We start from the raw sequence: 24,466 nt of genomic DNA, 5'->3' as shown, positions 1-24,466 counted from the left end.
CCCTGGACTTTATACAAAAATCCAAAAACGCGCCAGCGACTTAATATCTATAATTGTCAGCAATGTAAAACGGTTCCTTTTGAACAGGTCTGACTTGGGGGGAAACTCCAAATAATAAGAGTAAGTTTTTGTTGAAATATTGAAGGTTATTAATGTAGCAGCCACCTCTCTGGACTGTGAACTCAGCAAAAGACCCACGCCAGCCAAGAAGAGGAAATATCCCTCTTTCCAGGTTGTTTCCCATTTTCAGGGAGAAACACAGCGTGGCGTACACCATACTATGAGGCGCGGGAAGGGGGATGACGGGGGGGGGGGGAAAAAGCAAAAGGAAAAAGTAAGAAAAAAACGAGTTATGTACTTGGAGCAGTGGGGCTACATATCTCTTTATTCCCAGCAATGAAAAACTAATTATCAAATGCTTCCTTGGTAGTAGGGCTGTCTTTCTTGGGTGGAAACTCCAACAACAATAGTGAGTTTTGTGTTGAAATATGGAACGTAATCAAGGTAAAGAGAAAATGAAGTGAAATTCATTAGTTATACAGTAGGGGGTGGGGGTGGGGGCATACTGGGGTTTTTGGTGGTGGAATATGGGCACTGGTGAAGGGATGGGTGTTTGAATATTGTATAACTGAGACATAAACCTGAGAACTTTGTAACTTTCCACATGGTGATTTAATAAAAAGTTAAAAAAAATTTAAAAATTTAAAAAATTTGCTGATGATGGGAAATAACCATCCTTTTTGGCTTTTTTTCCCTTTGTCAGGCAGCGTGGTGATTACTAAACAGGCGTGAACTCGGTGGCACAGGACAAGGGGGGAAAAAATAGAAAAGTTATGTAACAAACAGCAGGACTTAATATCTCTACATTCTCAGCATTGGAGAGCTATCAAATGCTTCCTTGACAGTAGGACTGTCTTTTCTTTTTGGGGGGGAAACCCTAGCAACAATAGTGAGTTATGTGTTGAAACATGGAATGTAACCAAGATAAAGCGTAAACGAAGTGAAACTTATCACTTACAAGGGCGGGGACTGGGGGGGCGGGAGGGGGCGGGAGGTATAATGGGGTGGTTGGTGATGGAATATGGGCACTGGTGAAGGGAAGGGTGTTTGAGTATTGTATAACTTACATAATCCTGAGAACTATGTAACCCTCCACATGGTGATTCAATAAAATTTTTTAAAAAGGCAATAAATAAATAAATAAGAAAAAAATTTTAAAAATCAAAAAAAAAAATGATGGCGGGAGGAATCTGTCGGGATGGGAGATGTGTGCTGGAAGCAGATAATGGACCAAACAAACAAACCTCTCAGTGTCTGTGTTGCAAGTCATAATGCCCAAAAGTAGAGAGAGAGTATGGGGAATATTGTCTGCCATGGAGGCAGGGGGAGGGTGGAAAGGGGGGAGTATATGAGGGATATTGGTGGTGGAGGATGTGCACTGGTGGAGGGATGGGTGTTTGATCATTGTGTGACTGTGACCCAAACATGAAAGCTTGTAACTATCTCACAGTGATTCAATAAAATTTTTTTAAATATATATATAAGGATTTAACCTTAGTTATATCTTGGCTTTCAGTAGAGAATTAATTTTTAAAGGTGTAAATTTTTTATTTATGCTTCAATAGTAGATAACTGAGCTATGATCAAAGATTTAATTCAATACAGAGACCCTTACACTTAGAAAATACATGTTTAATTTGCAGTGAGTGTAATGTTATATTTGTAATGAATTCAAATATTCAAGTGGTTCAGCAAAATATATACCATACAGGGGCCAGAGAGAGAGAAGAGCAGGCAGGGTGCTTGCCAGGCACACAAGCCACCAGGGTTGGATCTTTAGCACCCCAGACTGTGCCCCGAACACTGCCAGAAACAGCCCCGGAGCACGGAACCAGGAGTAAGCCCTGAGCATAGCCAGGTGTTGCCTAAAAACAATTTCTAAAAAATCTTACAAATTAAAATCTGAAAACCTAATTAATGGAGGTGGTGGTACATGGATCACTGCTTTCAAATCTATTTTTTATGCTTGAAATTTATGTAATTATATGTTTGGTTAAAAATCAAAAGATGACATTGAACATTACTATAACATTTGCCCATATAAATGCTGAAGAACAACTAGCAAAGCAAAAAGTACCAATAAAAAACAGGGAGAAATACAGATGAAGTAAATAAAATGTTACAAAGTTAAAACTGAAAGTAACAAAGCTTGAAGTTACAAAGAAAACGTAATTCACATATGTTGACACCTATTTTGGGATAGTCTAGAAGATGGCTTATTAAAATGCAAAAATAAATGCAACTCAATATTTCTACTTAATACTGCTATTCAATCATTATATACCAATGCTTTGAGTTTCTATGTTTTTATTAAAAATTAATTTATTTGATATATAATTCTCTCGGAAGAGAGTAAAACGACTCAGCATGGTCATGCTGCCAGACCCTGCACCAGGCTGTTTCTTTCGGGGCACCCCAGAGGAGGGTGGGAGAGGCCCCTGCCCATCCCAGGGGATCCAGCCTAGGCAGCCAAAACCTTCCAGAATTCAACCTTCACCATGCTCACAGCCACTCTCCACATGCTCAGGCCGAGCCTCACCTATAAGTGAACCTATTCCTGGACATCTCATACCTCACACCACTCATACTCCAAGAGTAGCACAACACATTTGATGGGGTTTCAAGTAGAATGCAACCAATCTTTGAGGGAAACATATTTTTACAGATATATATGTATAAATATATATGCACACAAGGCTCAACCTTTAACATGTTAGTGATCTCTTATAGAACGGCTAAATGGCCTCTGGGTGAAATACAACAATCTTGACATACTTTCATCTAAGGAAACTTTTTTGGAGCATTTCTAGCAGTTTATTTCTAATAAACAGTACAAAATAAATTATTTTGGTTCTTTTTTGGAGCAGTGGTTGGGGTTCAGGACGGAAATATCCCAAATATGGTGGTAGGAAGGTGTAATGGTAGTGGGATTGGTATTCAGTTGGAATTAAATACAGTGAACTACTTATAAAAATTAAATTTAAAAAAAAATTCATTCATTCAAAACCACTTACTAATGACTCTTCTCTGAAATAATCTGAAACCCGCAAGTCAGATTCCAATTTCCTATTTTCCATTCCCATAACCATTTCCAATTGATTTCAAACCCAGGGGGAACCCAAAATATGAAAGACTCAAAATGGACATACCACTTGTATTAAAAGCCATACAGCACACTGGTTTCTCGTGAGCAGGGAAGTGGGCCACGATGCCATCACTGTCAGAATCCTCACTCACAAGTACCTTCAGAGAAAGAAAGAAGGAAAGTGAAAGTTAACTTTCAATCACGAATTACTGAGTTTGGAGATTTACAAAGTTACACAATAATTTCCACATCAAAAAATAGAATTTCACCATAGTGGAAGATTCTTTTTAAAATTACAAACCACGGTGCCTAAAAGAAAGAAACGTGACTGCTTTATAGAAAGGTACTCCGGGGGGCAGGAGGTGGAGGGAAATGGAAACTAGCAAAGAACTGCTGGAACCTTACATGACTGAAAGTCAACTATGAACAACTTTGTAATTTTGAACCTAATGGTGATTCAATAATAGTCTTTAATATACATATATACATATACATATGTAGTTCTCAAGATAGTAAGCATCTTAACTTTGTATGCAAATCTTTCATTCAGAAATCTGGTCAAAGTACCTGTGAAGAAATCCTTGATTCCACACATATGTGGCATGAGCTCATACCAATAAACTACCCCCTAACCCTTCACTGGGATTTTGCCTCTCCCTCCTCTCTCTCTACACCCCTCTCCCCCTTGTTTTGTTTTTGTTCTGTTTTGGGTTTTGTTTGTTTTTCAACTTTTTGGCCATACTAGGTGATGCTCAGGAATTATTCCTGGCTCTGCACTCAGAAATTACTCCTGGCAGTGTTAAAGGGATGCTAGGAAACAAATCCAGGTTGTCCGAGTATAAGGCAAGTGCCCTACTTGCTATACTATAGCTTGGGCCCATTCCTTTCTCTTATAAGTGAAGTCATGGGCATACGTTTTTTAAAATTATTTGCACATACTTTATTTTTCTGGTGAGATAATTAGATTTTGTCGCTATCTCACTTAATCTTCATCTTAATTTTCCCTTTCCCTTTATATCCTATAACCTTCTCCAACACAAGTGAGGGGAGATTCTTCAGTTTAATGAGAAAAATAAAGGCAAAAGTTAAAGGGAAAAAATAGGCATGCTACTTAGGAATCACTCCTGGTAGGGATCCAAGAAACATATGGAATAGTGGGGATCAAACCCTTGTCAGTCGCATGCAAGGTAAGTATCTTACTTGCTGTACTATCTCTCTGGGCCCTATAAAGGATTTTTCATTGCATCTCCCCCACCTCCCCCTTCCAGAACAAGACAATAAATATAAAAAGTGCAAGGTGTAAAACACACACACACATACACACACACACACACACAAAGGCATGCTAATCTTTTTTACGGCAAAAACTAATACACAGATTTCTTAAAATTTGTTTTTTTATGAAATTTATAAATAGACAGCCAGACACTTCTGGAGAGAATTCTATCTGCTACCTTATCACCTTGATAAAACATGAAATCATCAGTCCCAGGAATATCTCTATACATGTATGCTAAAACATGTTATGTATCACTTAATTAACAGGCTGAATCTCTGTGTAGAAAAGCATTTTAAATGGCACAGAGTATATAAGCCCTTAGCACATGAAAAATATAGACAAAATACCTCAGGAATCATAAATTACCATGGATAACACTTGTTCTCAGCATAAGGAATGGCTGAAGTCTATGTCATCATTCAGAAGCATTTTCTTTGATTAGAAACTTTGCCACTTTGCTAACTTCAATTATATAAATGTGTAAAGGCAAATTATACCACTTAACTTCTCCTAGCCATGAAAAGCTTTTAAATAAAACATGAAAGTAACACAGATAAAAATGACACAAAGTCAATCAAATCACCCTTAATGCAGTTACCACACAATATTCCCATCACAATGAAATCAAACCTATCAACTTAGCCTCAGAAAGAGGGTGAATCAAATTTTATACACTACCACTGTAAACATAAATATACCCTTATTTAAAAAGCTCACTGAATTTAAACAGCAAAAGTAAATCTGATGTCACCTATAGCTATGAAATACATATGGAAAAGGAAAAACATTACAGTTAAGGTCAAACATCTCTGGCAAAGAACTGAATAATAAATCTATGTCATTAAGCACCACAGGTTTTTTTAATATAATCCATATTATTATGACAGATTTTTAAGCTAAGAAGTATTCTAAATTCATTCTGGAGCAAAGTTTCTTCTTATTTTCAAAATGTTATTTTGACTTACAATACTGTCAATGATGGGCTGGAGCAATAGCACAGCGGGTAGGGCATTTGCCTTGCACACAGCTAACCCGGGTTCAATTCCTCCATCCCTCTCAAAGAGCCCGGCAAGCTACTGAGAGTATCTCACCCACACAGCAGAGCCAGGCAAACTCCCTGTGGCGTATTCAATATGCCAAAAACTATAACAAGTCTTACAATGGAGACGTTACTGGCACCCGCTCGAGTAAATCGATGAGCAACGGGATGACAGTGACAGTGACTGTCAATGATATGATAGGCTTTCATGTATAAGATGGCACCAGACCATGCGTCATAGTGTGCCAAGTTTCTTCTTGACTCAAAAATTTGCTGCCTTCTAATACAGTTTTTAAATGAGTTAAAATTTCAAAATTATTTTAAGTGAGAATAAAAAGAGATTATTCTCCTAATCAAGAGTAAATTTTTCATAGTAAACACTTAATTTTAGAAGAGCTTTCACAGTTCATGATTCTCCTGCATTTAAAAATACACCTAATTAATTCAAGTGTAAAAATTAAATGCAGAAAAAAAGAAACTTTGAAACTATAACTTGCATATTCCAAATCAGAAAATCCCTTTAATTTTGTTTTTTTTTTTTTAGTTTTTTATTGAATCACTGTGAGACAGACCCTTACAAAGCTGTTTGTGATTAGATTTCAGTCATACAGTATTCCAACACCCATCCCTCCACCAGTGTACATTTCCCAGCACCAATGTCCCCAGGTTCCTTCCCATCACTCCCTATCCCCAATTCCCAGCCTGTCTCTATGGCAGGCACTTTTCTTCTCTCTCAGTCAGAGAATCCATTTTGTTTATTTATTTTTAACATATGCAAAGCCTTCATGTTTTTCAGTCATACAATGATCAAACAACCATTCCTTCACCAATGTACATTTTCCATCACCAATGTCCCCAGTATCCCTCCCCTGCCCCTATGCCACCCCTCCCCCTGACCCTATTGCAGACAGTTTCCCAACTCAGAGAAAACATTTTAAAGATGAAAAAAACTAATAAAGAGTTTGGCAAGAGGAGAAAGAGGACAGAATTGTTTCTCGAAAACAAAAATTCTAATGCAACAGTTTTTATATACTACCTTAAATTTTTCTTTTCACATGTTCCTATACTTAATACCATAATTTAATTATTATTATTTACAGTTGCTCCTCTAACCAGAAATTATAAGGGTAACATTTTCTACCTTTAAATGGCTAGAGGCTGTCTGTCAACAAATGCTAGATGTTTAACAATTGTCAACTGAACCATGTGAAGGAAAGCTGCTACTATTCAGTAATGCAGGTGGCCATAAAGAAGAGTAAGTTAAAATATCAAAGGACAAAAGAAAATACTTTTTAATTACACTCACAAAACACTAAGGGTTTATACCCTTAATCCAATTTAAAAAGAGAACATTTGTAGTATCAACTTGAACTAATACAATTTTTTTAAAGAAAAATCATTATCAACTGAAGTTGGCTAGCACTTCATTTAAAAGGTTTTAAATAGAATTACAAGCCTTGGACATACTTGGTTAACTACAAATTTAGAATGGGATAAATGGAGAATTATCACTATTCATATTTCAATTACATGTAATAGCCAAACTAAATAGAATGTCAAAGATAATTTTATTGTTTAATGGCAATATAGTTTAATTTTTTAATGCCATCTGATCTTACTGGATGAATTAGTGTATGAGTAGCAGGCAAACTGAATCATTCATCAAGATGTAGGTCCATACAAACTAAAAGCAGGCTTAGATATGGTGTAGGGTTAGTATTTTACAAGCTCACATTGTTTCTAAGCTCATATGAGATTCAGAAAGGATTAAATATACAGTCTTCATAAATTTTAAAAAGCTTCATTTCAGAAATCTTGCTCTTCTCTAATATTATTCTACTAATAATTTATTTGGAATTTGCATTGTATTTATGGAATTTGTTAATTACCATACTTTCAAAAACCCTTGTAATGATTTATGAAAACATAAACTGATGCCATCATAACAGAAAGCCATACAGAAAATACTGGAAAAAATTAAAAATAGAAATTCTGTGTAGTCCAGTTATCCCACCTTGGGTATTTGTCGCCTAATGCAAAAGCACTAATTGAAACACATACATCCCTATAATCACTGCAGCATTCTTTGCAAATCCCAAGAGTTGGAAACAATCTAAGTGTCCATCAACAGATGGCTACATAAATTAAATGCTGTTTAAACAAACAATGAAATGTTATACAGCTAGGAGGGAAAAAATAAAATCCTGTCGTTATAGTGATATAGCTGAACCTAGAAAGCATTACATTTAGTTGAATCAGTCAACAGAAGATAAAACACCACAAGATTTTACAAACAAAGAAACAATATAAGACAATGAAATAAACCACCCCCCTCAAAAGTTTTAGAACAGTAGTGTAAAAGAGGTCAATTTCATGGTAAAGAATAGAATTGGATTTTTGTTTTGTTTGGGGCCATATGTAGAAGTGTTCAGGGATTACTCCTGCTCTGCATCAGGAATCACTCCTGGCAGCTCCGGGGACCATATGGAATGCCAGGGACTAAACCCAGGTTAGCTGCATGCAAAGCAAACACACTACATACAAGTACACATTAAAAATACAATTCTGCAGCCCCAGAATTGTATTTTTAATGGTCAAAATTAATGAACTGTCAACTAATGGCCAGATTAATTCATTCATTAATAATGCACAACTGAACACATATAATGTTTTAATGCACTCTTATTCGATAATAAATTCTAGTTCAAGATCTAAATGTTTTTAAAAAGTAATGTTTATGTATGCATGGAGGTGGAGATGGACAAAAACACAATTGGTATCTTACCAGCAAGATTCCAATGCCAATAATATTATATATTTTCTCAAGTTTGTAATTACTCCTAAATGTTTCTGAACCTAGATTTTTAAAATATGCTTTATTTGAAAATATAGGATCTCAAGAGAAACTATTATCATGTTTCTATTCTAACATATGATTTGAAGCTTTGTGTATTTTTATATTGATAAGGGAAGTGCTGTTTTAAAATACTATGATTCACGTTATTGTCACTTGTAACCAATCAGGAGTCATTTTTTAGGATCCCTCCTAAATATATAAGGAACAGTTATAGAATATATATTATATAGTTATACAATACATAAGGAACAGTTGAATAATTTTATGAGCAAATACCTGCTGTAAAAAGAAATTAATCTTACAATTTAGGTTTCAACAATGTCATTAATGAGAAAAAAAAGTAATATGAAAAGAAAAGTATACAAAAATACAGATTAGTTTTTTAAGTAAACAAATGCCCTGATGAAGACAGAGGAGAAGAATTTGTTAACCATTGAGTTTTACCTTCAGCTCTGATATATATGTAATAACAGATTTAAACATGTTACTCGTCATCTGAAAAAAATACATGTAACCTGAAATAACCTTATTATCTTAAATACCAAATGAACTATTTCTAAATCCATTTTGGCTGATGTGACTTGAAATGATATTCTTAGTGAGAAAGCACTCTGAAGAAAAAATACATTACATATACTGGAAGCTTTTCTTACCTGACCTTCTCCAACTGTTTCAGTATCAATAACTGTGATGATGCCTGGGACCAAAGGACTCCGCCTTGAGTTACTATGGATGGCAACATCATCTTCGATAACACCTGAAGGCAGGGTACCTGTCAGCTGAGTCACCACTTTCCCAACCATTGTCAGGCCAGTTTTCAGGGTCTATACAATAAAAAGGTAATATAGATAAAACCGCATCAGTATTTGGATGGCCAAATCTCCTACCCATTAAATTCTTTATTCTTTCATAAGACTACATGTTGTAGTGAACTAGGACATATTCAGTCTGACCATTAACTTGAATTTTACTTAAAAAGTATCAGTTTGAATGAATGGCATAAGTAGAGGCGCCAACATTAGCACAGTAAGAATGAAACCGTAGGTAAATAATTAAACAGATTTATTATACATGGGGTAAAATTAAATTGAGCTAAGAAGGTTCTTTTCTTTTGGATAATAAAGATCAATTCAAGGTAATGTTTCCATTATACTATATTAATTAAGGAAAACCTAAGATTTTATAATTACACTTAAATTCAATTTTATTCAAAAGCAAATGAAATAAGGCATATGTACTTTCCTTTAGGCAAATTTCAATATCTAATTATTCTTATATGGGTTACTGAAAAACAACATATTGTTAAAGCACCAAGGGTTTTTTGTATAAAAGAGAAAATTATGATTTATTCAAAGCATTCCAATAATTAGAGGCAAAATAATCAGTGTATATTAGAAGTACATGCTAAAAGTTATGTATAAATATGATAGAAATACATTTTAGAAAACAAACTCCTTTGAATCACTGTGGGAAATATGCTCACCTTTATTACAGTATTGATTATATTTAAGTCTTATAATATAGATTACTTTTAAATATAATTTATTATATATGGTATTTGAAATATTTATAAGCAGCAAAGAAGATTGTTACTAACAACTATGTATATTTTAGACAACAGTTACACTGAAACTGTATTTTTCCACCAAAACAACCTAGTAGTTATGGCAAGTTAAACATTAGTTTAAACAGCTAGTCAATGACAGACTCAAAACAAAGAACCTTAAGCCAAATTTGCAAATATTATCCAGTAATTCTTCATAATCTATTCCGTTCACGACTTGTGACTGCTCACTTCATGAATTCAGAGCATAGAAACATACTGTCAGAGAGGAAAAGGAAAACTAAAGATCCTAATAATGTATCCTAATAAATACTTAAATAAAATGACCAGCAGAGCCATTTGCTGGATTCATGTGCAGAGATATAATTTACAGCCAACTGAAACCAAGAAAAAGCCACAGATCAATTTAAAACTGTTTTGTTTAGTGCTAAAAACTAAAACTGCAGTGATTATAAAACACATTAGTGTTCCTCAATTAGCAGCCAACATTTGTTTCAATAATTCACAAGAGATGACTTACACTAAGTCTGTTGTCAGACTTTGTGTAAGCTTCTGAAGGACCAACAAAATCAGGCGCCACAGTGTATTGATGTCCAAAGCTGGCCAGGAAGCCTGATTAAACCTCTAAGATGCCCCAGCTGATGTACTTACTACATTAATGTTAATGGAGATGCTCCCACTTAAATGGAAGCATCCCTTTATCAAAGGAATGCCTTTGACGTTTAAAATCTCTAGTTATATATCCTCTCCACTTGCCCCTGAGTGTATTCTTTCATTCTCTTAAACCAATGAATAGGAATGAAACTAAAATAACTGAAGTACACAGAAAGTGGGAAGTAATGTACCAAAACAAACCACAAGATAAATGTAAGACAGAGAACTAGCATTGCATGGGGTGTGGACTAAATAGTATATGTCAGGATGAAAAGCTCATATTACTGGAAGTTATTGATATTTCTCAGAAAATAACTTAATAACTATTAGTGGGGCCATCTTATTAGTGGACAGAAATACAACCCAAAATTTAAACACTACTCACAGCTCTCTACCTTGTATAATATCAAAATAGTAAAGCTATTATAGCTAATTAATTTTCAAAATTGTGTCCAATATTTTGTATGTGGGAAGCCTACATTCAATCCCTGGAATCCTTAGGTCCCCCAACTCTACCCCAGTACCACTGGGGAACATCCCCCTAGCACTGAACTATGAAGAACTCCGGAAGGACCACTGAGCATGATCCAAGAACTGAGACAAAAACAAAGAAACTAAGGTGTCACATAGAGTGATAAGTTCGTGGGGGCTTTCCATAGTATTAAAATTTTGGCTTATTGTAGAATTTTGTTTCCATGTTAGAATCAAGTGTATCAAAGAGTACTAGTGTCTAAAAGAAATATTATTGTTAGATTTCACATTTCATATTTAATACCTAATCACCTCACTGTAAATGTTTGTGTTTATTATTTGCTGTGTTTATTATTTGCAGAAGATCTACTGACAAGTTATATTCCCAGTTCAACCCAGTAAAAAGCCTTTCCTCTGGACTCTAGTAGAAAGAACAAAATGCTTCCTTCAAAAACGTACAAAAAGTATTTCCCAACTTCCTAGTTATAATTAGGAATTAAAGTACCTAATTGGGCCAGGGATATAGCTCAGCAATAGATTACTTGCCTTGCATATCTGATGTCCTCAGTTTGATCCTCGCACACAGACACACAGACACAAACACACACACACACATACACACACACACACACACAGAGAGAGAGAAAAATACAAAACCTAACTTGACTAAGTGGAAATGTTAAAAGAGATTGCACACCTACAAAAATTTACCTAAATTTAAATTTTTACCAAATATTTATGATACGATTACAAAATTGAAATTACCAAAGAGTGGGCTAGCAGTGCGTAGGGAGGAAGAAAAGAGGAGTACTACAAATATTCTCTCCCATTCAGGTAGCTGTCTTTTACTTTTAGCCCATGTTTCTTTTGCCATACAGAAAATCCAGGACATATAAAGTACTCATAATGATTAACAACGAAAAATCTAAAAACCCCATCAAAAAGAACAATGCAAGAGGAAGACAAATGGCTCATATCAGACACATGAAAAAATGCTCTTCATCACTTATTACCAGGGAAATCTAAATTAAAACAACAATGAAATTCCATTTACACCAGTGAGAATGGCACATTATCAAAAATAATGGGAACAATCTGTTAGTAGGGATGTGGTGAAAAAGGGAGCTCTCATCCACTGCTGGTGGGAATGCTGTCTGATTCAAGCCCTCTGGAAAACAGTATGCAGAGTTCTCAGTAAATGTAAAATTGAGCTACATAAGACCCAGCAATTCCATTTTTTGGGAATTTATCCCTAGGACAGAAAAACATTCATTCAAAAGGACATACGAATACCATTGTTCAGCATTCAGCATGCAGCACTCAGCACAATAGTCAGAATTTGCAGTCAACCCAGATGTTTTGACAACAGATCAGTGGATCATGAAGATGTGGTATATATACACTATGAAGCAGTTATGAATGATGAAATCCTGGAATTTGCTGCAACATGGATGGAATTGAAAAATACCATGTTAAATGAAGTAAGCCAGAAGAAGAAGGATAAACACAGGATGATTTCACTTAGATGTTGTACTTAGAGCAACTGAATGAAGAAATATAATAATTTAAAGAAGGGGATGCCAAGATCACCCTTGGTCCCAAAGTATAGGAAGAAAAGGAAAGACAATGAATGGAGAGTGGGCGGAGAAGTGACAAATGGAAGCAATAGGGAGCAGGGGCCAATGTACATTGGTAGCATTAAGCAATGACAGAAAAAAATATCCAAACCATAAGGTCAACAACACTGAAACAAATACTTAAACTTAATACAGTGCCTGCTGAGATGGCAGGGGGATGCAAGAGGGAACCTGGGAACACTGGAGGAGGGAAGATGAACATGGGAGCAGGATTGGTGATGGAACACTGTATGTCTAAAACCCAACTATGAATAACTTTGTAAATCAAGTGCTTTCACAAAATAAAATGGGGGTGTATGAATCATAAAAAAGATCAAATGGATGCAAAATAAGCAAAACAATAAATATTTTGTTGGTCTTTTTTAGGAAGGAAGGAAGGAAGGAAGGAAGGAAGGAAGGAAGGAAGGAAGGAAGGAAGGAAGGAAGGAAGGAAGGAAGGAAGGGAGGAAGGGGAGGGAGGGAGGGAGGGAGGGAGGGAGGGAGGGAGGGAGGGAGATAAGAGACACAGAAGCGTGGTAGAGGATTACTGGCCACGGAGGTGGTGATGAAGGTACAATAACTTTGTTCATCAAAACATGAAAATTAACACCACACCACTGTATCAATGTCACTCATCTAAACTAGAAAATATATAGAACTAAAATATGAAAAAATGTTAAATTAGAAAACAGAAAAGTAAAGCTCAATACATTTGAACTCAAGTCCAAAAAGTACACATAGTGAAACGTAACAAAGATAAAATGATGTTTTAAAAATTATTTCATGACATTTAAGTTAAATTCCTAACTTTTTGCATCCTATAAACAGATAAACATCACACAAGTTTCATAGAGTTATTTTCAAAAATATCTGATTGCATTTAAATAGAAATTAATAGACAATAATATATGACTGGATGGGGTTGATCATGTTGAGATAATCAAGAAATAAGTGAATTTCACATCCATGATTATGTTTTTATTTATTTTATAAACTTATAAGAACAATATTTTAAAAAATAACAATAAAATCAGACAAAAGCAATAAGACAAAAAACTAAAATTTAGCCCCTTTGTTCAAGAGTTAGTAGCAATAAATTTTAAGTAGGAATAGTTTCATTAGTGATCTATGGCCTATTAGAAATTGAAGGGATCCATGTGCTATTATCACTAGACATGTCCGAACACCCTTTTTTCTACACCACAATAAACAAATTCCTGTCTTTCACATTTAAACCTAAGACAGTAAAGAGAAAGACATGTATAAAAATCATACAGCTTGCATAGTCGAGTGAAGAAAAATAGGGGTTCAGACTTACTCTAGTATAGTCTAGCTAGACTTACTCTAGTATAGTCTAGCTTATATTCTTAGACTTACTCTAGTATGGTCTAGCTTATATTCTAAAATGTCTACTTGCAGCCAAGACTTAAACAGTTAAACATCTAAGCAGCTACTGAATAAAGCAGATCACTTCCAACTCATGCCAGCCATAAGGTTTTTATACACAATGGAAAAAAAAACTATGTGATTTTTATAAAGATTCTGAAAATTAAAGTCTGTTGTATTCTTAAAGAGTTATTATTTCCCTTTGGAGTGAAAAATATGCAATTCTTCCCTCATCAAACTAAAAGTCACATTTTTAAGCGTATCATGTAAGTGTTTGTGATCAATCTTGAAGTATTTCTGTATTTGTTTTACATAAAATAGTGTGACCTTTGATTCCCTCCCTGTGGTTGCTTTAAACTGTTGTTCTTTTCTAAATAGTTGTGCTTTCTATTACATGCTGTCATTTAGATTCACTATGTCATCTCTATTATTAGAATTGTTTTGTTGTATACACCAAATTCAAAAGGACAGTGATTATAAGAATACCTTATAATCAGCATAAAGTTTGTGAGACATCATTGAAATTAACACACACACACACACACACACACACACACACACACACACACAACTCATCTGACAAACATGCAAACGCAGTATGTTTGTGACATGAAAGAATCTTTGAATGTGCCAGGGGCTTGCTTAGGTTTTCTTAAGTAATAATACTCTTTTTATGTCAAGGAGATTCTTAAATGTTCAAAGATGTAGGAAATCCAAAAGTCATGACTTAAAACACTCAAAGCTTCTTTCAAAAGTGGTATTCATTAGATAACAGATTTGAATCTAGCTAATAGGCTTAAATATTTAAGAAACTGAGTACATGTAAAGCCCATAAGAATTATTATAAAAATAACAATATAAAGTAATTTAATATATTAATACTATAATATAAAGTAATTTAAACACTTAAATTACTTGGATACAAAGGTTCACGAATAACAAAATGATTCTGAATTAATTATTACTCCACATTTCTGAGGGAGAATAAGAAAATCAATACAAATCAGGAGAGAATCTAGATGATTAATGACTCCACATAATCACAACTCCCAGACAGGAGTGAATTACTCACTTTAGCAGCACTAATGACTGTGGCAGTGTAAGACTGAATGTTGTCTCCACAGGCTCCACCACGGGACTGGTGACATCGAATCAGCTGAAAACAGGGAAAAGAGAGTGAAAACCCAGAAAGCCATTTCTATTGAACTGTTCAACTCTACAAGCGATTAGAACAGAGCTTATTTACCATATATAATGATGGCAGTGGGTGAGGACAAACAGCTAAAGTCCTGCTGAGACACTTGTCATAAAATCCCTTTTCATAATCCACTGGTGCCACTAGGGCAGTTTCATACTCAAATACGATGTTTAATTACATGATGAATACTCTTTAAGAATTCATAAACTCTGAGGGGAGGATTTGTGATCTGGCGGCTCTACTACAAATAAATTTGGAAAATATAATCAAAGGACTTAGTCATGACTTCCTAACATTAAATATTTAACATGCTAGCAAATTAGAGGTTTTGCCCTCTTGCTCTTCCATAGAGATTATAAAAGGAAATGTAAAAACAGACTAAAGAACTGGCTACATTTCTATTTCCAGCTGTGTCAGAGGAAAAGTGGCATAAATTATGTCTAAGTCAACGATGGTATGTATAGTAGCTGTCCACTTCAGAGTCTTACTAATTTTACTATTAGAATGAAAGCATGCATCCTTTTTCATGCTTTCTGAATACTAATAAATAAGCCTTAGATTTTCTTTCGCTTTTCATTTTCAATCTTTGTTTCTGGGTCATACTCAGAACTCAAGGGTTACCCCAGACTCAGTGCCTTGGGGAGGTCACTTCTGGTGGTGCTGGGATTAAACCCAGGACTCTTGAATGCAAACCTTGTGCTCCAGGTATTGAACTATTTCCTTATCCCTAAACCTGCCAATTTGCAGTAAATTGCATCTCTTATGCCTTTATAAGCCAGAACTTAATTTTTCTACTGTTCTGACATTTAAATTTAGTTTTAAAAAATTATCACCTATATTTACATATAAAATGTTAATAAAATGACAACTATAAGCTCTAAATTGTGGTTATCAACTGTTAAAGTCAATGGCATTCGAGAGAATAGACCAATCCAAAACATGAGCTGCCCCCAAAAAAGTTGTATAATTTAAAACCAGGTTGGTAGTATGATAAAGGTTGATTTGTTGTACACCCTTTTACTCTTCCATACTAAAGGCCAAATTTGCCTGATCACTGACATGTATTAAAAATCAATTTGTGGCGCTGCAGAGAGAGTGGAGCAAGGTGCTTGCCTTGCCCACAGCTGACTACTATTCAATCCTCAGCACAGAATATGATTCCCTGAGTACCATTAGGAGAGGCCCTGAGCACAGAACCAGGACTAAGATCTGAGCACCACCAGGTGGTGGCCCAAGTCCCTATCCAGCTCCCTGAAAATTGAAGAAGCAATTTGTTGGCTGGAGAGATGACTCAAAGGCCTGGAACACAGTCTGGTTCAGTGTACCCTCAAGCCTGCCAGGAATGCCCACATAAACATTTAAAAACAAGAACAAAAACAAAAAACCCACAGTTCCCCTGAAGCACCATTAGTAAAGTGTAAAGAAAGAAATATATTTTAAAGCTTTTGTAAGAAGTCTGACTGGCATATTGACACACCAAATAAACAGTTGCTTAAGTCAGGATTTTCAAACACAAGTTTGTGGAATGGTTCCAGTTCACAGGCATAGAAAGGTTGAAAACTACCTGAGTAAAATTAAAGGTCAGTGGTGAGGAATCTTGCAAATGTGATAATTTTAGCTAATAAAGTGAATCAATCATTCACAAATATTCACAGAAATATCTTTCTACTGGGCCAGAGAAGTAATATGGCGGGTAGGGCATTTGCCTTACACTCAACTAACAAGGTTCGATCACAGGCATCATCTGGTACCCAAGCACTACCAGGATTAATTCCTAAGTTCAGAGTCAGGAGTAACCCCCGAATATCACTGAATGTGACCCCCCCAAAAAAAACCCAACAAACAACAAAAAAGAAATACCCCTCTACTGTCTCCAGACTTACATACAAGGAAAGAGAGATATAATATTGGAATATTATGATCTCATAGCTACTTCAGGTAATTAAAATACTCCAGGACAAATAAGTGAAAATAAGTAGTTATTACACCTTTTCAACTCAAAGAAAGCCAAGTCATGATTTTTACATAAAAATAAAAAGGCATCAAATCATTACACTAGCACACCTAAAAATAATATTACATGCCAATCATACCTCAAATTAAAACAAATAACAAAAGAAAAATTTTAGTTATAACTTAAGACACAAGATACAAGAGAGCTAATACAGGGTTAAAGTCTGTACATGGCCTTGAACCCTCTACTACTGCACACAGCCAACTGCAGTTAAATCCCCAGCACCGGATATGAACTCCTGAGCACTGAGCCAGGATTATACCCTGAGCACTGCCAGATGTGGCACCCTCCAAAAAATCTAAACTAAGTGAATAAAACTTAAGACTTCAGCCCAGAGGGGCTGAGAGTGTCTGCTCTGCAAGCCTTTGGTTATGTGTACAAATCCCTGGTGTCTCACATCCACAGAGCACAATCCTAGAAGCTCTGCTAGTTCACCCTAGCAGCCCTGCTCTCTGTGATCACAGTGCCATAAGCACCTTCCAGCCACATCACAGACATGTCAGTACAAGCAAGCCTCCAAAAGGGATAAAGGGATGAGGTCCCCTCTGCCCAGCCATCATTGAAAAGATGCGTAAGCACCTGAGCAACTCCCATGAGCACCACACCATTAACTATTACATTTCAGGTAAGAGTGTGAGCCCTGGCAGCTATGTGTAAGCTATCCAACTAAAAAAAAGGAAAAGACTTACTGAGCAGCACACTTGGGTGTGTGCAACCCCGGCAAAAATGAGGGGACGGGAGAAAACACACACACACACACACACACACACACACACACACACACACACACGGCACAGCGTCACTGTCTTGATTACAATAGAAAACTAAGCACCCACTAGTAAATGTGGAGGGCCTTTATCTTTATTGTTTTGCATTCCCCATAGTCAAGACAAATTCATGATTCATCAATGAATGCACAGTGAAGTTAAAATTTGGATTAAATGCAGAATATGTGTTTAACTGATCCAAATGACTTATTAACTTTAAACAAAAATGGTTAAAGATTGTTCAATACAGCAAGTTAAGACCAGTTCTTCTTGGAAATACTAAAGAAAGACATTTATCTGGAAAGAGTTAATTCAAAAAGAAAGTCCAAAAAAGAGCTCCACAAACTAAGCATAGGGTGCAAAATAGCTAGATCAGATAAATTTGGGAGAAAGTATCAAAGAATCCATCTGCAAAAATCATATGCTTCATTTGTCGATTGATTTTGTGAATATTTACTTGTTCTGTGGTTTTGTCAAATAATCATTATATTTTCATTATCCATATTTGTATCAAGCACTCTTCATAAAATATTTCACATTTTAATCTAAAATTATGAGAACAAATGAAACAAAAAAAGTACTCAAGTATATTTGAAGGTCAGTATTTTTAGGTTAATTCCATATTCAAAAAAAGGACACATTAAATGAAATCAAAAGTGAAACACTCTTTCTCGCTAGAAACAAATTTGACTTTTGGATTGAAAATTTGATACCAAAAAAAATATTTTAGCTTAGAAATGCAATTATTTCATTTTCTAAAATAACTTCAATAGAAAAATGAAACTCACAAATGGAAATCTCAAATTATTAAAACAAATGACTGGGCCCTAATTTAGACTTTAAGATACGTAGTTGAAGTCCAATGAATTCTATGCCTCAGGCCCAGTCGAGCATCTACTAGATGTCGCTCCTTCTTCTGGATTACCGCTACCCAGAAATTGCTTCTGATGTAATGATGACTGTGGTGACTTCTACGTTGCACTTTAAGATTAAGGAAGTAAACGTATCTGTATAAATCTACAACTAGAAATTTAAGGTTGAGTCCAAATGATGATCTTAGACAAGAAGGGAGATATGAAGATAAATGAATGTACAATTAAAACCAAGGCCACACAAACTGCCTCTGGCACCATATAAGCTCACTAATGGTCATGATCCAGAGACTCAGAAATAAATCTCTTAGAAGAGAGCAACACAGAGCAACATTCCACAGAGATGCCTCTGGACCCCAGAGTCATCATCCAAATTATAGAAGAAGAAGAAAGAAGAAAGAAGAAAGAAGAAAGGAAGAAGAAGAAGAAGAGGAAGAGGAGGAAGAAGGAGGAGGAGGAGCAGGAGGAGGAGGAGGAGGAGGAGGAGGAGGAGGAGAAGGAGAAGGAGGTGGAGGAGAAGGAGGAGGAGGAGAAGGAGAAGGAGAAGGAGAAGGAGAAGGAGAAGGAGAAGGAGAAGGAGAAGGAGAAGGAGAAGGAGAAGGAGGAGAAGGAGAAGGAGAAGGAGAAGGAGAAGAAGAAGAAACTAATGAGTATGAGATATCGTGGCCAGGTGACATCTCATATTCTACACCACTGATGTACCACCAAGCCTTCCAACCTACTAGTAAGCCTACCAAGACAAGGCTTAATGGGTCCAGGGTGAAATAAAACAATCTTCACACACTTTCCTCTAAGGAAACGTTTTTGAATCATTTTTAGTGGATTATTCATAACAAGCAATACCAAATAAAGTAAGTCCTACTTTAGGGGTAGGCTTTGGGGGTTGGGGTGGAAATATTTGAAATATGGTGGTGGGAAGGTGTAATAGTGGTGGGATTGGTGTTGGAATACTAAACGCAATAAATTATTGTGAAAAACTTTATAAAACTAAAATTTAATTAAAAAAAAAAAACAAGGCCAAACTACATTAAAAAAATAAGTAAAACATTCATTATGGCTTGGTAATCAACTACAGAGAATGCTTATGAGAAATTATGGAAAATTGTTCAGTGCTTTCCCATTATAAATATGCCAAACAATAAAAGTCTTACCTTGTTTTCTGCATAAGCAAGCCAGCGACTCCCAAGAGCAATAGGATTCATGTTGGGCCCTGGACAAGGGTAGCAGCCTGAAATTTTTAAAAACAACAAAGAAATTTCTTCATAAATTTTATGTTAATATGGTATATTTTGATAAACTAAAGACAGAAAAATCAAATGTTTTTAATTTTTCAAGTTTCACATACAATTTGCATGCTACCAGTCATAATTTTCATTGCTTATTATTTTTCCCTTCTAGTTTTCTTTCAATTCCAACTCTGATGCTGTAAGAATTAAACATGGGGTAGTCATATTTGAAATTACCCATACCCCATCCTGATATGTGTAATTCATGTCTTCAATGTCTTCTATTTTATAGAGCTCTCTTTCTGGAGAAGTCTGCACTCTCTCTTGAACTCTTTACCTTTTCTTTCTCCCCTTTAAATGTTGTTGCTTCACTAACAAATATAAGCAAACAAATGTGTAGGATAGGAATATGACTTAGTGGCAGAATTCATGTCTTGCAAGTTAAGCCAAAGAAAGAAAAGGAGAGGTGGAAGGAAAAGAGGTGGGAGGGGAGGGTAGATGAATGGAGGAAAGGAGGGGAATGAAGAGAGGATGGAGAGAGTAAAGAAAGGAGGGGTGAGGGGAGGAGAGACTTTACAGGATTCTACTAATAAAGACAAAAACATATAGTCAAGTAGTGACATCTGTCATCCCAAAGGCTCAGAAGAACTCTCTCCTCCTAGATAGGCCACTAAGATCCCAACAAAAGGCCCTTCTCAGTCACCTAGAAAAACAGTGCTCTAATAGTTCATGAAGCTGCTTTCAAGGACTACTCACCAGAGACTGCAAGTTTAAAGAGCATGCAAGTCTAAACTAAAGACCACTGGCTTATCATTGCACAAATATCTGCCTTGTATTTTCACAAATGTTTGTTTTTAAGATATATCCTAGAGAGCCAAACTGGGGTTTATTTCTTTTATAGGTCTCAATGTGGAAGCCAAACTTTCACAAAAAAGAGACAGTCAAAATTTTATAATCTGTTTTCACATGTTAAAAAAAAGCAAAATAACATGAAATATATGAGTATAATAGCAATAAGCTCAAAATGGGACATATAACACCCAATACACATCAGAATGCACCAGTCCGTGCTGATGGTTGTAAGAGGAATGAAGCCCACATCTAATAGTGCTTTATTCAAATATTAATGAGGAACATTTAACTACCTAAAGTTCTACAGTTCAAAATAAAAATGTATATGCCATCATGAACTTTTTACTTTTAATTTATTGTATATTTTCCGCACCCTTTATCAGAGGCACATATACGCTCAAGGATCTATCATTTTTGTTCACAACTGAATCTCCACTGCCTAGAATAATGCCTGAGAAAGTATTACATAATATACCTACATTAATCAAAGTATATTTATAAGGAACTGATAATAGCAATCATACACTCTATCTTACAAAAATGCTCAAGTATATTTAATTTCTATTCGGCTACACTAGCACGTGACATGGACAAATGGAGATGTTACTGGCGCCCGCTTGAGCAAATCGAAGATCAACGAGAAGACAAGTGATACAAGTGATATTTAATGTAAAGGCACTTTTGGGGGACTGGAGCGATAGCACAGCGGGTAGGTCTTGCACATGGCCGACCCAGGTTCGATTCCCAGCATCCCATATGGTCCCCTGAGCACCACCAGGGGTAATTCCTGAGTGTAGAGCCAGGAGTAACTCCTGTGCATTGCCAGGTATGACCCAAAAAGAAAAAAAAGGCACTTTTGGCATATGACATTGTTCCTGATTCAGAAACTTTCTGAGTAGCAATGGTCATCATTCTGAAATGTTGGTCTTGCTGGGTTCAAACACAAAAGCCGCACCATCACTTGATCTGAGAATGGAGTTCAGTTTCCCGTGCATGAGGCCCTGAGTTTCCTATCCAGCATTCTCTATTTTGACTAGAAATGTGACCGAGAGCAGACACTGCTATTCATTTCCATTAAGCAATAGTTTTCTTTCAGTTTGACCCCTTTAACTACCATCTACTTTCGGTTTTCATTCCTTGGTTTCTTCTTTTTGATTTTTGGGTCACACTCATACTCAGGGCTCACTCCTGGCTATGCAGTTAGGCATCACTCCTGACAAGTTTCAGGACACCATATGGAGTGCCGAAGATTGAACCTGGTCAGCTGCACAACCTATCTGCTATATTATTGCTCCAGCCTTAAGTTTTTATTTTTTTAAGATAAAGAACTTATAAAGGAGAACATATAATGGCTGGTTATAAGGTCCACATGACATACAAAATAAAAAGAAATAAAAAGTGTGAGATTTCTCATTTCCTTGCTTCTTATTAAAATAAGAAATTTTATTTTAAGATCTAAAGTGGTTTCTGGAGATATTTGAGTATTTTTTGAAAAATTTATCTCTATTTTACACTATCCACTGTATTTATATTAAAGAGATTATAAACACATATAGTGGACAAAGGTCATCTAAAATAATTCAAAAACAGGATGCTGTAACATATTACATAATAGATTCATTATTATACTATGAGTAAACAAGTTTTATTTGTACAAAAACATTATTAGATAACTGTAAACACATGTTTCATAGACGTTTTCAGAGTTAAGAGAAATGAGCAGAAACACGGCCTACTGGGAAATCTCCCAGGGCCCAGGACAGGTCAGCAGTGGAGTGTAGACCCTGCGGGATGTTCAATCCCAGGCATCTGATACACAGGCTGCTAGCCAGTGGCTCAACAGAGCCTTTGATTCATGGTGCACACCGAGCCAGTGTGAGTACTACAACTCAAAGGTGTGCAACCTCTACCAAGTACCAAAACAAAGCAAAAGAGCATGGCAGCCAAGCCCTCAGTCCCAAGTGAACCAAAAGTGCACATAAGCATCACGACGACCATGTGCAAAACCACAACCAAGTATGTGAACACCACAAGTAAGTATGTGCAACCCATGTTCCTGACAACAACATCGGGAAGGGAAGAGAAATGGAGAGAAAAAACAAAGTTTTTCCACTTGTAAAGTGTCATGAAAAGGAGCCAAGTTTGAAAAAAAGAGACATGCCTGTGAAATGTGGAATTCTATCAGGAACAGCTAATTTCCTGAACAGCAAGTCAACATGGTTTAAATCTGCATTAGTTCTGATAACAACCTCGTCAACAGGTCCCAGTGATTCTACTCTCCTTTCTCAATTATAAAAGGTTAAGAAGGGAAAAAAGTGACTGTACAATTCTTCATCTTACTTTCAGGGCGAATATTTTAAGAAACTCATTAGACCTCAAGAATTTATGGAGTACTGGAATGAAATCAAATTGTTTTTCTGCTCCCCCCAAAAGCATTTTGCAGCTGGAATTAGCAGAACATCAACCACTCAGCACTATCGTAACTTTACAAGCATGACTTCTTTAAAGATTAACTACAGCCCCCAGCCAAACGTTGAAAACAAGGACAAAAAAAAACCAAAACTCGAACCTCTACAATAAGAGGACAAATTATAACATGTTTACAATGTTTGTGAACAAAATCAAAGAAAATTGGTTATTTACAAACTTGGGTTTCAAGATTTAAATAAAGGTGATTCTAAGAAAAGCACGCTAAGATTCTGCTATTACTGGTAAAGTAATTACAAAGGCATATGAGCATGATGTAATTTTAGATGGCATTGCTCAGAGATTGGTCCTAGTGGGAATGTGACCTGAAGTCCTTTAGAAAACAAAAGATCTAACTCCTCTCTGTAACACTGCTTTATTTCTCTTGGCAAAGACATCACAAAAGATTTCAAAATAAAAAAAAATTGAAAATTGCATTTATGGTTAGTTGACTATCCTAAAGATAATACACAGGTCAACAAATGGTGGTAGATAAACACATGCAAAAAACAAGGTGCACCATGACCTTCCATTGCATACAAAAATTAACCTGAAATAAAAACTTAAAGAAAACACAGTGGGAAATCTTCATAACCTTAGAGCACATAAAGTTTTCTTAGACTGACAACAAAAGCAAAAGTGACAGAAGAAAAACATAAAATGGAGTTCATAAAAAAATAAAAACAAAAAATAAAGATTACACCAAGATAAAAAAGGAAAATTCAGAATACAGTTTTTGCAAACCATACAACTAATAACTTACTTTTACCAAGAATAGAAGAAAAGGACAAATAGCTAAAAAGTAAAATTAGATATTTGGTATCATTATGTACCAGGGGAATGCCATCAGATGATATTTCATAACATGCCAACACAACAAATTTAATTTTATATAAGGGATAAGAGCAAAAATGTGATGGTATTAGGGGCTACAGATGGATCTCAATGGCAGAGAATATGATTATTCTGTGAGGCCCTGCATTTGATTTCCAACACAATATAAGAAAAAAAAAGTAAAAAAACTGGAACCCTCAGACACCACAGGCAGGAATTTAATATG

The 24,466-nt window shown here is 35.7% G+C and overlaps 1 protein-coding gene across 7 annotated transcripts in view; it reads right to left on the bottom strand.

The window, feature by feature from the left end:
* BCAS3 (BCAS3 microtubule associated cell migration factor) overlaps positions 1-24,466 on the bottom strand; it is a 613,911-nt gene that overhangs the window by 438,569 nt on the left and 150,876 nt on the right. For all 7 annotated transcript variants that reach the window (XM_055130825.1, XM_055130821.1, XM_055130823.1 and 4 more), the window contains exons 10-13: positions 20,014-20,090; positions 15,084-15,167; positions 8,974-9,144; positions 3,210-3,303 (exon numbers count right to left, since the gene is read on the bottom strand). In XM_055130825.1, the coding sequence (XP_054986800.1) occupies positions 3,210-3,303; positions 8,974-9,144; positions 15,084-15,167; positions 20,014-20,090 (426 nt within the window). The remainder of the gene's footprint in view (positions 1-3,209; positions 3,304-8,973; positions 9,145-15,083; positions 15,168-20,013; positions 20,091-24,466) is intronic.

This window comes from Sorex araneus, chromosome 3, assembly GCF_027595985.1.
Source record: "Sorex araneus isolate mSorAra2 chromosome 3, mSorAra2.pri, whole genome shotgun sequence".
In the NCBI taxonomy this organism is placed as follows: domain Eukaryota; kingdom Metazoa; phylum Chordata; class Mammalia; order Eulipotyphla; family Soricidae; genus Sorex; species Sorex araneus.
This window is presented reverse-complemented; position numbering and strand designations above follow the sequence as displayed.